The sequence below is a fragment of the Mixophyes fleayi genome, chromosome 7, assembly GCF_038048845.1.
Source record: "Mixophyes fleayi isolate aMixFle1 chromosome 7, aMixFle1.hap1, whole genome shotgun sequence".
NCBI classification, from domain to species: domain Eukaryota; kingdom Metazoa; phylum Chordata; class Amphibia; order Anura; family Limnodynastidae; genus Mixophyes; species Mixophyes fleayi.
The window spans coordinates 79,729,297-79,743,161 of NC_134408.1; the positions used below are offsets into that span (position 1 = coordinate 79,729,297).

General features: G+C 41.5%; 1 protein-coding gene across 3 annotated transcripts in view; it reads right to left on the bottom strand.

Moving 5' to 3' along the window:
* Positions 1 to 2,647: 2,647 nt before the first annotated feature.
* OSGEPL1 (O-sialoglycoprotein endopeptidase like 1) overlaps positions 2,648 to 13,865 on the bottom strand; it is a 188,650-nt gene continuing 177,432 nt past the window's right edge. For 2 of the 3 annotated variants that reach the window (XM_075180030.1, XM_075180032.1), the window contains exon 8: positions 2,648 to 3,370. In XM_075180030.1, the coding sequence (XP_075036131.1) occupies positions 3,292 to 3,370 (79 nt within the window). In that variant the 3' untranslated portion in view covers positions 2,648 to 3,291. The remainder of the gene's footprint in view (positions 3,371 to 13,865) is intronic. The other variant, XM_075180031.1, reaches the window with a different exon arrangement.

Consider the following 13,865-nt stretch of genomic DNA (forward strand, 5'->3'; position numbering starts at 1 on the left):
CAGGGCATGTTGGCACTTGTGGTTCTCCAAGTGCCAACATGCCCTGGCTGCCATGGGTATGCTGGTGCTTGTAGGTATACAAATAGCAGCATGTGCACACTATTTATGGCACCCTGGCTGGCTGGGACTTATAGTTCCACAAAACAAAATGGGGTCTGTTTATTTTTTTCTACTTTTATTACCGTTATTACCCTACACCCACCGCCCAGGGGTGTAGGAAGATCCCTAGTGCTTTCAGCACTGGGCTGGTTGTCCCTAGAGGGGAGGGCCCGCTCATTTTTTTCGGCAGACGCCACTCCCTAGGGAATCCAGCCCAGCGTTGAACAGCCTGGGGTTGGTTGTCATTATGGCAGGGGGACCCCTGCTATAGTGCCACTAACCCCGGCTGGTTTGCCTAGTGCTGGCTCCATGAAAATTGGGTGGACCCCACACAAATTTTTCCCCTATTTTCACGGAACCAGCAGTAGTCTGGCAGCACTAGGGTTAATACGGAATAGAGGGGGCACTCCACACTTTTTTTTTAAAAAAAATCTTTTATCTATTTTTTTTACAGTTTTTACAGTTGCCGGAGCTCCGGCTCTATTGTAGAACAGTGTGACAGTGATGTGTTTACAGAACACGCTGCTAGGATGCAGCGTGTTGTTTGAAAGCAAAAATCGCTGGATTTGCAAAATCGGACCTTGATACATTTACCCCCAGGTAAATTCCCGGGTCGTACCCGGGAAGCCTTCACTATGAACGGTGAGACCCGGGTTTTTCACCGACTAGTGTAAAAAACTTTAAAAAAAAATGTATTAAAAAAACCTTGAATTTCCCCCCCCCCAAAAAAAAAGAATAAAAAAGTCCTTTTACCTTAGTATTTTTTCATCGCTGCCTGTCTGGCAGGTTACATGAAGAAATTACGTCATTCCTATTGGCCAGGGATAAAATTATGCATTTAAAGCGACAATAGCGAATCCTACGCCTGGATTACATTATACAGGTGTAGGGTCCACTATTGCCGCTTTAAATACATAATTTTCTCCATGGCCAATAGCAATGACGTCACTTCTTCATGTAACCTGCCGGACAGGCAGCAATGAAAAAATACTAAGGTAAAATTACTTTTTTATTCTTTTTTTTTCAATTTATCTTTTTTTTTTTGTCAAGCACGGGTCTGCCCGGGTTCAGTGTGAACCCGGTCGACCCAGGATTTTGCCTGTCTGGGAGCCTGTCCCGTGGCAATATCCCGGATTCATATACCCATGATATTGCCAGGGTGGCAGTATGAAAGCAATATTATTTTGTTTAGCCCTGCAATTTATTTTGTCTTCAGTTTCATTATGTAGGCTGGTTCACCACTGTTTGCCTTTTGTGCTCCTCGCCTCGGTCTCTACTCTCTGACCTCTCCTCCTGTTTCTCCTGCCCCAAATATTTTTTCCCCCTCTACCCCCACTCGTCTCCCAATCTCCCATCATGCCTCCTCACGCCTGTCCTATACCCATCCTTTCCCCTACACCCCTTCCTCGTCCCAACTTCAACCCTCCCCCCCCCGCTCCAGCAACACTGCCAATCTCATCCATATCTCCCCACTTCCCTCTCTCCCTGTCTCCTATGCTATCTGGAACACCAGATCCATCGTAACAAACTGCCCGCTATCCATGACCACTTCATCTCCAACTCTCTTAACTTCCTTGCTATCACCGAAACCTGGCTCTCTTCTACCGACACTGCCTCCCCCGCTGCTCTCTCCCATGGGGGCCTTTCCTACACCCACAACAGCAGACCGGAGGACTGTCCAGGAGGTAGAGTGGGCCTCTTCCTATCCTTTAACTGCACATTGTGCCTTCCCTCTCTTTTTCATCCTCCAAGGTCCAGTATATCCGTCTTTTCTCCCCCATCCACCTCCGTGTTTCTGTCATCTACCATCCCCTTGGCCCCACCTCCCCTTTTCTCAACAACTTTGCAGCATGACTTTCCCACTACCTTTCCACTGACCTCCCCTTTATCATATTTGGAGATTTTAACATTCCTATTGATAACCCCTCTCACTTTGCCTCCCATCAAATGTCCCGCTCTTTCTTCCTCCCTCCCTTGGTCTCACTCAATGGACCTCATCCCCCACCCACTGCCTTGGTCACTCCCTTGACCTCGTCTACTCTCATCTTTGTGGTATCTCAGACTTCTCCAACTCTCCCTTCAATGACTGTCGCCTCTCCTCTACCCTGATCACCTCATCCCATTTCCGAATCCACGCTCCATCCGTCTGTCTTCTAATTTGTGCTCATTCAAGCGGGCACTTAAAACTCACCTCTTCCTCAAGGTTTAAAGGTGGTACAGTCATCCACCTCACCCTCTCTCTATGCTCGTCTCTTCATCTCTCTCTCTCCTTGCTTGCTCCTCCTGCGCTTGGTCCCGACTCCCCTATGTGCCTGCTGTTTGCCCTCCCTTTAGGATGTAAGCTCTCATGAGCAGGGCCCTTTTTCCTCCTGTCTCTTTACCATTTCTAATGCTCCAACTTCACTATACTTGTTATGCTTGGAGCTTCTGGAGTCTTGGTACCACTTATTTATTGTTCTGTATTGTTTACCCTGTTTGGTCCACTGTTTGCATTGTGTACGGCGCCGTGGAAACCATGTGGCGCCTTATAAAAAAATGACTATAATAATAATAATAATATTACACTTTATTGTGAACCAAATAAATAACAAAAAGTACATATTTGGTATTCCTATAAACTTTAGGATACAGCTAATGGTACATTTGTGTTTTAGCACAAACTATGTGTAGGATAGAAGCATAGGCATTCTTTACGTTTTCCAATATAATCTAAAAGAAACAAAGCAAAATTAGCTAATTGACAAATCTTGTTGCAATGTAAGGGGTGCAAATGCAATTTTTTGCATGCAGGGAAAACACTGTCTGCCTTTGCAAGTAGCACACAAATATTGCATAGCTTTTTTACACTGCAATTTAAAGTTGAGCTAGGACATCCTCTCCCAACTTTAAATCTGTCTACAAATTTTAAAGGTCCCCACACTGCAGTGCAACATGGTTTAGCTCTTTTTTTGCTTTATCTGACCTCGAAATATGGTCCATAATGTTTATAGTTGTATTGAACATGAACATAGCCGTTTCCGCTTCCACTGTAGTCCTGAGATGTTAAAGCGTAACGCTTTATGTAACATACATTTAAAATGTTTTTCATAAACACTGCTTTAATTATTGATTAAACCTTTACTAGTGACACATTTGATGTTTTTCTTGGACAGTTTCTGTTTCAGACAAGTTGACAGTCACACCGATGGAGATTTAATCCTTTTTTTTGAGGGAGGGCAACTTGATTGCAGCGTTACGTACTTGTTCAGAGATATCTGTCCCTAGAAGAGCTCTAAAAGTAAGATAGTTTAAATGATCATTGTTAAAGCTTGTAAATAAATTAAGTGCTCACAACATACATTTCTTGAAATTTTCAAGCAGGCTCCACTGGTTCACCGAACATAAAAATCTTTTTATACTCTGCATCGTATCGTTCGAAGGGATGAGAAGACCTGAACACCTGGAACTCCGACAGTTACAACAATGGGAGTTTCATCTTTAGATTAACGCAGGCAAAGTATGCTCCACCAATACTTATGGCAAGGAAACAGAACACCCAAACGTATCTATTATACTTGACTAAAAACAGATTCAAACTATTATTTCCTCTTCAATACTCCATGGCAGTCTACTAACTCCCTTCTATCTGAGTAGAGACAGGAAAAAAGAATGCATGGATATTTCAGCTTCTTCTTTCCCCTGTCTTCCTTTATGTATGTAACTTATCAAGTAGTGTAGGCAGTGCTTTGCTGTTTTTCTGTAGAGCAGTGGGCTTAACTGGTTATTGGAATTCTCAGCAGTGCAGCACCTGTGGTGTTAGTCGAGCCAAGGGGTGGCTCCTAGCTGTCAGTAGTTGCAACTACTATGTTTGATTTTAAGTGTGTGTGCATGCATCAGTGTCACGTATTGCATTTCATTGCTGGGTCAATTGACTCCAAGGAGTAAGTGTATGAAGCTGCAATTTTGCATGTCCAGCGATTTTCTCGGGCGAGTTTAAAATCGCTGATTTATTAAATGGCAATTTGATGTAAAATAGCTAGAGAAGTGTCTCTTTCAAAATCGGCACAAATCGCAGTCCCGACTTTTGTCACTCTAGCTATGCAAATCGCCAAATGTATTTAGCTGTGATTTTGCAAACTCGCCAGAGTTTGAATTTAAAATCGCCAGAAACAACACGCTGCTTTCTATAAACGAAATTGCCAAACACATCACTGTTACACTGCAGGGCAATGTTAAATATAACAGGAGGCACAATGGGAGTTTCAATAAAGCATGATTTATGTTTTAGAGGGGCAAAAATGTTTTTAAATTATTATACAGCATTGGTGGCTGGCATTTTTGTGCAACATCTGTATGCATCTACCTATTTGCATTTGTTTAATTTAGAGTTAGATGTAAATGCTTCAGAATGTTGTAATTTTGTACATCTTGCAAAATGTGTTGCAGTGCCCATATGCTCAAATTGTGCCATTATTTTAAGATGTGTGTATTTAACACCTGCAGCCTCTTGCACTACAAGAGGCAGATAAGGGACATTTAGGTACAAATAAAGTAAAGTAAGGAGCATTAGATGCACGTTAAGCAACCCTTCCCCTTGAGATGCATCTTATTTTGACATACACTTATCTTTAAAATATATCCCTTAGCAAGAGCAAATTCAACGCTTACAATGATGGGTGCACATTTCCTTAATGAATACATGTAATTTGTTTTTACATTTTTTTATTTTACTATATTGGCTTCCTATTTTTTTTAATCATGATGTTAATATTTCCTGATGGGGACATCATTTATACTACATACTTGTGACACTACAAGTGCTCATGTACATGCTTGACACTTGTAGTGCCACAAGTATGTATATTTAATGGTGTCCCCATCAGGAAATATTAAGTGTTGCCACATCATAAAAATATAAATATTGCCCCACTGGTGATGAAATATTAAGCCACTGTAATATAATAAAAATAAAAAAAAATTCCTTACATATAATTATTAATTAAATATGACCCACTAAATTATTCATCAAATATTTTGTTCCCCGTAAGAAAATGAATAATATTTTTTGCCCCTCTACATCAAAAAATATGCTTTCTTTAAACTTCCATTGTGCCTCCAGTTATACTGACATTGACCAGATAGCTCACAACATGCTTTTAATTCTGTTCAATCTCGGGTGAGTTTCAGTTTCTGTTCAAACTCGGGGAAGTTTGACTATTACATGGGAGAAATAGGTGTTTGTGTAGATTTTAAATCGCCAGAGATTGGATTTTGTAAAATCAAAATCGCAGGTTAATACATATGGCAATTTTACACTTAAAATCACCAGTTATCTCTCGTGATTTGCGGTGATTTTAAATCGCTGAAAAAAAATTGCAGCTTGATACATTTACCCCCAAGAGGGAGATCATCTGTGACACAAAGTAGAAGAGGAGCCCTGGAACCGCCGCACAGTTCTCTGTGCCCTATGACAATACCACTGGCCAACGCTGTGCTTTCTCTGGATACTGACGGTCATATGCAAGCCAATTACTAGTCATATAAAACTGCAAATATGTGTTTGCGAATTAATTCATAGTATTAGCTTGGTGAAGCTCAAAGGAACACTGTGTCCAGCCATGGATTAAAACCTGGAACCTGAATTTAAATTAATGTATCCCTTTGATTGTTTCTAAACTTTTTTCTCTCCCCATGAGGTATTTGTAGATAGTAGAGTCCAGACCGTGGCTACAGACGAATGGCGAGTACCAATTTATAACCCAGGGCATAAACTGAAGTCTTTGAAATCTCTTTTTAAGTTTATATCAATAACTTATGGGATATCTAAGGACAGTGATATGCAACAAACAGACCCTGACTGGGGGCCAAAGCAACTGGAATAAGTGTGAAGGGACATAAGAACACGGAAAAATGTCATATCATATTTTCTCAAATATTATACTTACAAGAGTCATGTTTGGTATGCAAATGAAGGTAAACTTATGACCTGTTGTATGGAGGTAAAATCATCTTTGTAAGATATTCTGGGGAGAAGCTAAACACGAGTAAAGAAAACCTGACTTGAAAAGTGTTTGGATAGAGCTCATAAACAACTAATTTGCATTTACACAGACTTTCTAATTCTGACATTACAGTGAACCAGTGGCTGTGGGCATCTGCAGCGTGTTTATATATGTTCTGTAGCTCAAAGATTTTGATCACTTTTGGGGAGTCAATGTCCTATTGAGAGACGTGTCCCTTTATTCTGCTTCTCCCAGCAAACAAAAACTTGATCCTTCGAAAGACTATTGTATTATATCTTTGTATGTCATTTAGTTAATGGTTTTTAAGTATTGTGGATTTATTCTCCATATTAAATTGCACTTAATAAGTTCTGGCCTCTGTGTTATTATGAATTCACATGTTAGCTTGGTTTTAAAACCATAGTTGAAACAGGACAGATCATCTGGTTTATGATATCTCTGGGTCAGTGGAGGTCATTTGGCTTATGATAACTCTGATGAAAGCAAATCGTAATAGATTTGTGTAAAGGGGAACTGAAGGCATCCTGAATAGGAGTGTCAGCTCTTCACAAAAACCTTGGTGGGTGCATAGTTAAGGTAAGGCAAAGCTAATGTGTGGCATAGACAGGGGAATTTGTAAGCATTTTAAACAGACCAGGTGGTTGATTTTTTATTAACCCTTTGTCACACACACACACACACACACACACACATACATCACGCAGACTCAGGTGAGTGCTGGATTGTGAGACTGACTGCCACTGAACTCTGCAGAGTTTTTTGCAGACACAGGACACCTTGGAATTGCTGAACACCTATTGAAAAAGCAGCAATATAGGATTGCCAGCATCATCATGATTGAGTCCATCCCCAAAAATCTGAAGAGCACCCATTCTAGGTAAGCCCCAAGTTAGTTTGTAAGTACTCTTCCCTTCTCAATACTCTTTCAGAGCCTATGGAAGTCAAACATATATCAAATTCCATCATCATGTTTGTGGAGCATGTGACAAGTCTTTACCATAGAATTGTGAAGGGGTATTCTGTGCAGCCGATATGCCCCACTCCAAAGATACCAGTGTGCAGCCCCCAGAGCAAGTTTATTTCCTGGATGATTAAGTTAATGTAGGACAATTTTGTCACTAAAGAAGATTTGTATGCCATACAAGGGATGAAGAGATCTAGGCCACAGGCATATTTGGACCTAGATGATGTTACGCCAGGTCCATCTACATGGGGGTCTGTGGAGTCCATTACTGATCCCAAATTGTCCTCTAGCAGTGAGTGCTGGAGATTAAGGAGGATGACCGCTTATTTAACCTTCACAGCGTCGATATCCCTTTTAAACATATTAATAGAACCGCAGGCATTGATAAGACACCAGTCCCGTCTCTGCAGCAACTACTATTTTTTTGTGGATTGTCATAAGAAAACTAGAACTTTCCTAGATTTAATCTAAAAGGAATGGGACAACTGGATAGAAGACAGATTAATTAATCATAAGAGAATTGATTGCATGTATTCTTTCAAGGATAATGAGGTTGCAAAATGGAGTTCATATCCCAATGTTGATGCGACAATAGGCAGTCTTTTCAGCTAGTACCACCATTACTTTGGAATATATGGGTTCTTTGATAGATTCCATGGATAGGAAAATGGAAGGTATCTTTAAGAAATGTCACATTTCCTCGGGAAGGGTTTTAAAATCAGGTGTAGAGATGACTTCAGTTTCTAGTCTAGGTGAATACCCTACATACAGATATCAAATAGAACATTACTAAACAGTATTAAAACCATGCAAGTAGGGATTGAATTCCTTGGTGGAGCTTTACTGAATACTATTGTCTTTTCAGTCAGAACTAAGGCTTCCTCAGTTGTGTCTAGAAGATCTCTCTGGCTGCGTCAATGGCAACTGATTCTTGCTCAAAAAACAAGTTATCAAAGCTTTCCTTTGAAGGTTCTCTACTCTTTGGTGATAAACCTGACGCTATGACTCTGAAGATTACTGGGATTAAATCCCACCGTTTGTCCAAAGATCAAAAGGCTAGATATTTCCTTCCCTTTTCATGTTGGCAGCACTTCAAAGAAGAAAGAATCTATAGGCTGTCACAATCCTGCGCTCAGAGTCGGACTGACAATGGGCCTGAAGCCCAAGGCCTTCTCAGTTAAATAGGCCCACAGCCAGGGCCAGGACTTCATTTTTAATATTTTCTATTTTTTCTTTTTTTGTTTGTTCAGCAGTCAATGCGGTGCTCACTGCTGGCGACTGCTTTGATATGGGCTCGCAGGCCGGACTGGTGAAGTGGCAGCCAAGAATCGACACCGGAGAGGAGGCAATCTCCAGCAGTGACAGGCCCCTGTTATGAGTCATATAATAAGACTCGTAACATATTGCCTGGCTGTATTCACGTGGTGTGAATAGCCAGCCCAGGCAGGAAAGTCATCAATTCATGTCGGGTCAGCGTCTGCAGCAGTGCATTCTGTTTCACCTCAGGCAGGCTCAAACTAAAACCAGATAGCTGGTGATCTAGGTCAGAAGAACAGAACCAACAACAGATTGCAGATTCCTGGAGGTAGTTAGTACCAGGCTTAAAAGGTATATTTTCTATTTAAATTATACTGTTTGTTTATATAAACAGTTAAAGAAATCTGAAGGGGATGTCTTAGGAAGCAGACTTTGGGTGGGGAGAGTCAAAATTCACATTTTATTGCTGCTATTGTCTGAATTTGTTGTTTATTTCTTGGCAATAGCTAGACTGTGTATAGGGGAAAGGAGAAAAGAGTTTATATACATGTAGTAGTGCACAAGGGTCCTATAAATTATCTCTAACTATAAGAAGAGGAACAATCCAAAATTAAAGTCAATCATATCAAAAAACAAAAAAAAATAAGTGATTTGATTGTGTGTCATCTACTTCTAAGTAGAGATGCTCACTGACCCCCGTGTTTTGGTTTTGGATCTAGATTACTTTCGGGTTTTGGTTTTGCCAAAACTGCCCTTGTGTGTTTTGGTTTGGTTTTGCTATTTTTTTTTTTACAAAATTAAATTTTTTGGGCTAAAATCACATAATTTAGGTATTATTTTGTACCTACATTATTATTAACCTCACTAACACTAATTTCCAGTCATTTCCATTCAATTTTTACCATCTCACAGGTCACAATATGCTTTTCATACACTTTCAGCCAAATACTGCAGCGAGCTGGCTGGATGTTAAGCGACAGAGCAACGACACAAACACACTGCAGTTTATATCACATCTAGAAAACATTACCACACACCAGTGTCACAAACTCACAATAGAAAAGTAATACAAAATGGAATTGTCCTTGTGGCCTCCCACCCAACCATATGTTGGATCTTACAAAGGACATGCACACTTTAACAAACCAAGCACTTCAGCGACAAGGGCTGAGTACACACTGGAGGGTGGGCAGCTTAGCTATTGCAAAGCGAGTTTGTACATGGGTTTCCAAATTGCTTGTATTTCCTCCCAGTATGGAAAGGACTGTCTGACATGTCGATTTCAATGAACTCTTGAAAATAATCCTCCACCATCCTTGGCATGTTAATAGTAGGATCGGATGGATTTATGGCCGAGATCACACTATTTTTGCTAAATTCTTTCAAACCAGACCAGATGTCAAAATGTTGTGGTCTGCCACCTGCGTCATCCCTGCTTCTCTTTGAAAAGCGCAATTTCTTACGAGCAGCAGCTGCCTGAGAAACTGAAGGAGGAGATGCTGTCAAGCTACGGACCACTTGAGCGGTCAACTTGCTGACCAGGAGCTCCTTGCACCTCTTCAAATCTCGGTCAGTTGGAAGCAAAGAATCTACGTAGGTCTTAAACCTAGGATCAAGCACAGTCACCAAAACATAGTGATCTGACTTCAAGATTTTATTAACTCTTGGATCATGGCGAAGCGAATTAAGAACTCTACAAGGCCATCATACTTTGTGAAATTGTTTTCTTTCATCTCCTCCTTCAGTTTCTCAAGCTGCTTTTCCAAAAGTCGAATTAAGGGAATGACTTGGCTCAAGCTAGCAGTGTCTGAACTCACTTCACACGTCACAACTTCAAATGGTTTCAGCACCTTGCACAACACAGAAAGGATTCTCCACTGTGCAAGACTGAAATACATTCCCCCTCCTTTCCCAATGTCATGACTTGTGCAATACGCTTGTATGGCTTTGCCCTGTTCCTCCATCCTCTGAAGCATGTACAGGGTGGAATTACACCTTGTTAACACCTCTTGCTTAAGTTGGTGGCAGGGCAAATTAAATTGTTCTTGTAGCTGCTGCAATCTCCTACATGCTGTGGCAGAATGCCGGAAATGTCCCGAAATTTTACGGACCACCGAAAGCATCTTCTGCACCTCACGGTTATTTTTCAAGAAGCTCTGCACTACCAATATTATTGTGTGAGCAAAACAGGGAATGTGATGGAATTCACCCAGCAGTAATGGTCGCACAATATTGGTGGCGTTATCAGAAATGACATATCCTGGGGAGAGTGTAAGTGGCATAAGCCATGTATCAATGACATCCAGGGGCGGGCTGGCAGGTATCTGCCCAGGGGGGCACACAGGCGGCCACATCACATGACACGCGATGCGGCCGCGTCATAATGACGCGGCCACAACGCGTGTCATGTGATGCGGCTGCCTGTGCGCTGGCAATATTAACCTATTTTTTTCATCCACAGTGGGGGGGACGGGGGGAGGCGGCTGGCCCGAACAGCCGTTAGACTGAGTGGCCCGGGTGCCCGCTGCCCCCCTGTCCAGCCCGCCCCTGATGACATCCCTTAGTTTTCGTAACAAATTATCAGCTGTATGCCTGTTAGTGAAGCTGGTGATACAAAGAGTAGCCTGCCTGTGAGAAATGTTAAGTAGTGGTGGTAGTGGTGTACATGCTGCTGCTCTTCCTGCTTGTGAAGGTCGAAACACCTTCCAGTGGGCTGTCACAGTCTTTTGTTTGCCCACTTCCACTTGTCCACATATCTGTGGTTAAGTGTACAGTGGGTATGATGGCATTTTGTAGCCCAATCATGAAATTTTTACGAACGTTCTGGTACAGTTGAGAAATAGCTTTTCTCGAAAAATGGTGTCGCGAAGGAATTTGGTAATGGGGACACAAGACCTCAATTAACTGTGAAAAACCAGCTGCGTTAATAGTGGATATTGGACGCAGATCTAACACTAGCATAGTCGCCATGGCGTCTGTGATCCGCTTTGCGACTGGGTAACTGCTGTCATACTTGCTTCCTCTAGCAAAAGATTGTTTCACAGTTAATTGTTGTAAAGTACTAGTGGTCTTCTTCTTGGGCTGCTTTTGGGAGGAAGATTCACCCCCAGCAGCAGGACCAGCAGTAGTAGGCATAACGGTCACGCAATCTTCACAGGAATCCTGGTTAGGGGAGAAGTCATGTAGCCTAAGCGGCTTGGATGCAGGACTAACACTAATGATATTGATGAGGATGGTGTTGTCGGTGTCGATTGCAGAGGCCGTGATCTAGATGAGTACAGGGAGCTAGCTGATGTTGGACTGCTTATTGTTATTTTGTAGGGATAAGTTTCGGATTTTCTCAAAAGCTTCCCATGAACTCTCTTCAAATGGCGTAACATGGATGAAGTTCCTAAATGGTTTATATCCCTACCTTGACTGACTGAGGATTTACAAACGCTACATATGGCTACACAGCTGTTGTCAGCATTTGGGTAAAAATAATTCCAGACATAAGAGGTGGATTTTTTTTGTCATGCCCAGGCATGACAATGGGCTTCTTGCTCTCACTGTCAACAACTGCTTCCACTGGTGCAGGACTTACACAAACAACATCATCGTCATCAACATCCTCATTAGCGCCGTCATCAGCTACAGAAATATCACGCTCATCCTCTTGCAATTCCAAAATAACATCCTCAATTTGGGTATCACCGGCTACACTTGGCCTGCTCATGCACACATCAGAACATATGCTGACAGGGGGCTTTCGTTGTGAGTACTGTTTCAAAAAGGTCAAGACTCTCCTCAGCTATTTGTGTCATATCTGGATCAGAACCAACATTTTCTTGTAAGGACTTGCTACTTTCTTCCAGCTCTGCACCACTTTTGTAGTCAGAATCAGAAGGTCTTCCATCGTCATCAGTGACCTTACAAGAAGATGTCTGAAGTACATTTGCAGAACTAGCACTCCTAAAGTAAGGTGAAGGCCTGATTCTTTCCTTGCCACTGCATGTGTAGAATGGCATGTTGGCAATTTATTTATTTTTTTCGGCACTTAACTTAGCCTTGAGTAAAGGTGATTTTTTCTTTACTAAAGTAAAAGGTGTTTTCTTACATTTTTGTTTACCTGACTTACAAACACTATGCACTTTAAGAAAGGCTTTAGCAGATGATGTAGAGGTAGAGGGATTATTATTATCATCATCATGACTGGTACCAGCAGCTGCTTGGTGCTCCTGGTCTTCTGGGGACTGCTGGGAATCCATAGCTCTGGTACAGTACAATTTGAGTGTAAAGAACAATAGTAACCTATTAAATTTTTATTAAAAAAATGCAAAATGCCAACTATCTGAATTCTGGGTGAGTTGTGGCACAATACAATTTGAGTGTAAAGAACAATACCAGCCTATTAAATTTTTATAAAGAAAATGCAAAATGCCCACTCTCCTACTTGTGGGCGAGCTCTGGCACAGTACACTGTGAGTGTAAAGAACAATACCAGCCTATTAAATTTGTATAACAAAAATGCCACTTCTCCTAATTGTGGGTGAGTTGTGGCACAGTACACTGTGAGTGTAAAGAACAATTCCAGTCTATTACATTTTTATAAAGGAAATGCAAAATGCCACCTCTCCTAATTGTGGGTGAGTTGTGGCACAATACAATTTGACTGTAAAGAACAATAGTAGGCTATTATTTTTTTATTAAGAAAATTCAAAATGCCAACTATCCTAATTGTGCGTGAATTGTGGCACAATACAATTTGACTGTAAAGAACAATAGTGGCCTATTAAATTTGTATAAAGAAAATGCAAAATGCCACCTCTACTAATTGTGGGTGAATTGTGTCACAATACAATTTGACTGTAAAGAACAATAGTGGCCTATTAAATTTGTATAAAGAAAATGCAAAATGCCACCTCTTCTAATTGTGGGTGAATTGTGGCACAGTACACTTTGAGTGGAGACTGGAAAGAACAATAACAGCCTATTAAACAAAGCCCACTGACACCTCTCCTAATTGTGGGTGGGCTCTGGCACTGGCAATGTGACTTGAGACTATCACTATACTAACCCTGCCTAACTAGACTAGACCCTATCAAAGACGCTGCTATCCATTCTCTGTCTCTCTGTGAAATGATGACGGAGCTCCGTTTCGGGCGTTATTTAAAGAATCAAAATCTTGCGAGATCTGACAAGACAATGATGATGTTGTGCCTCGTTTCTGTGCCCGACCGCTCGCGCCAATTCCGATGCGGCTCGTGGGCTCGGTTTTCGGGAAACCGAGCCCGCCCATCTCTACTTCTAAGGCAGTAGTGCCATACAGATTACAAAAAGTAAAGTAGATCATACAAGGCATAATAGCACAGGACAATAAACGAGTACTACAAAGACTTCAAAAGCTCCAAACAAAGCCAGTATCAGTGTAACTGGAGCAGAAGAAATAAGTATTGTAACAGGAGGGAAGAGTTCCCTGCTCGTAAGAGCTTACAACCTAAAGGGAGGGTAAACAGGCATAAGGGAAGTCAGTGGAGGGGATCAAGGGTAGGGGATGCACATAA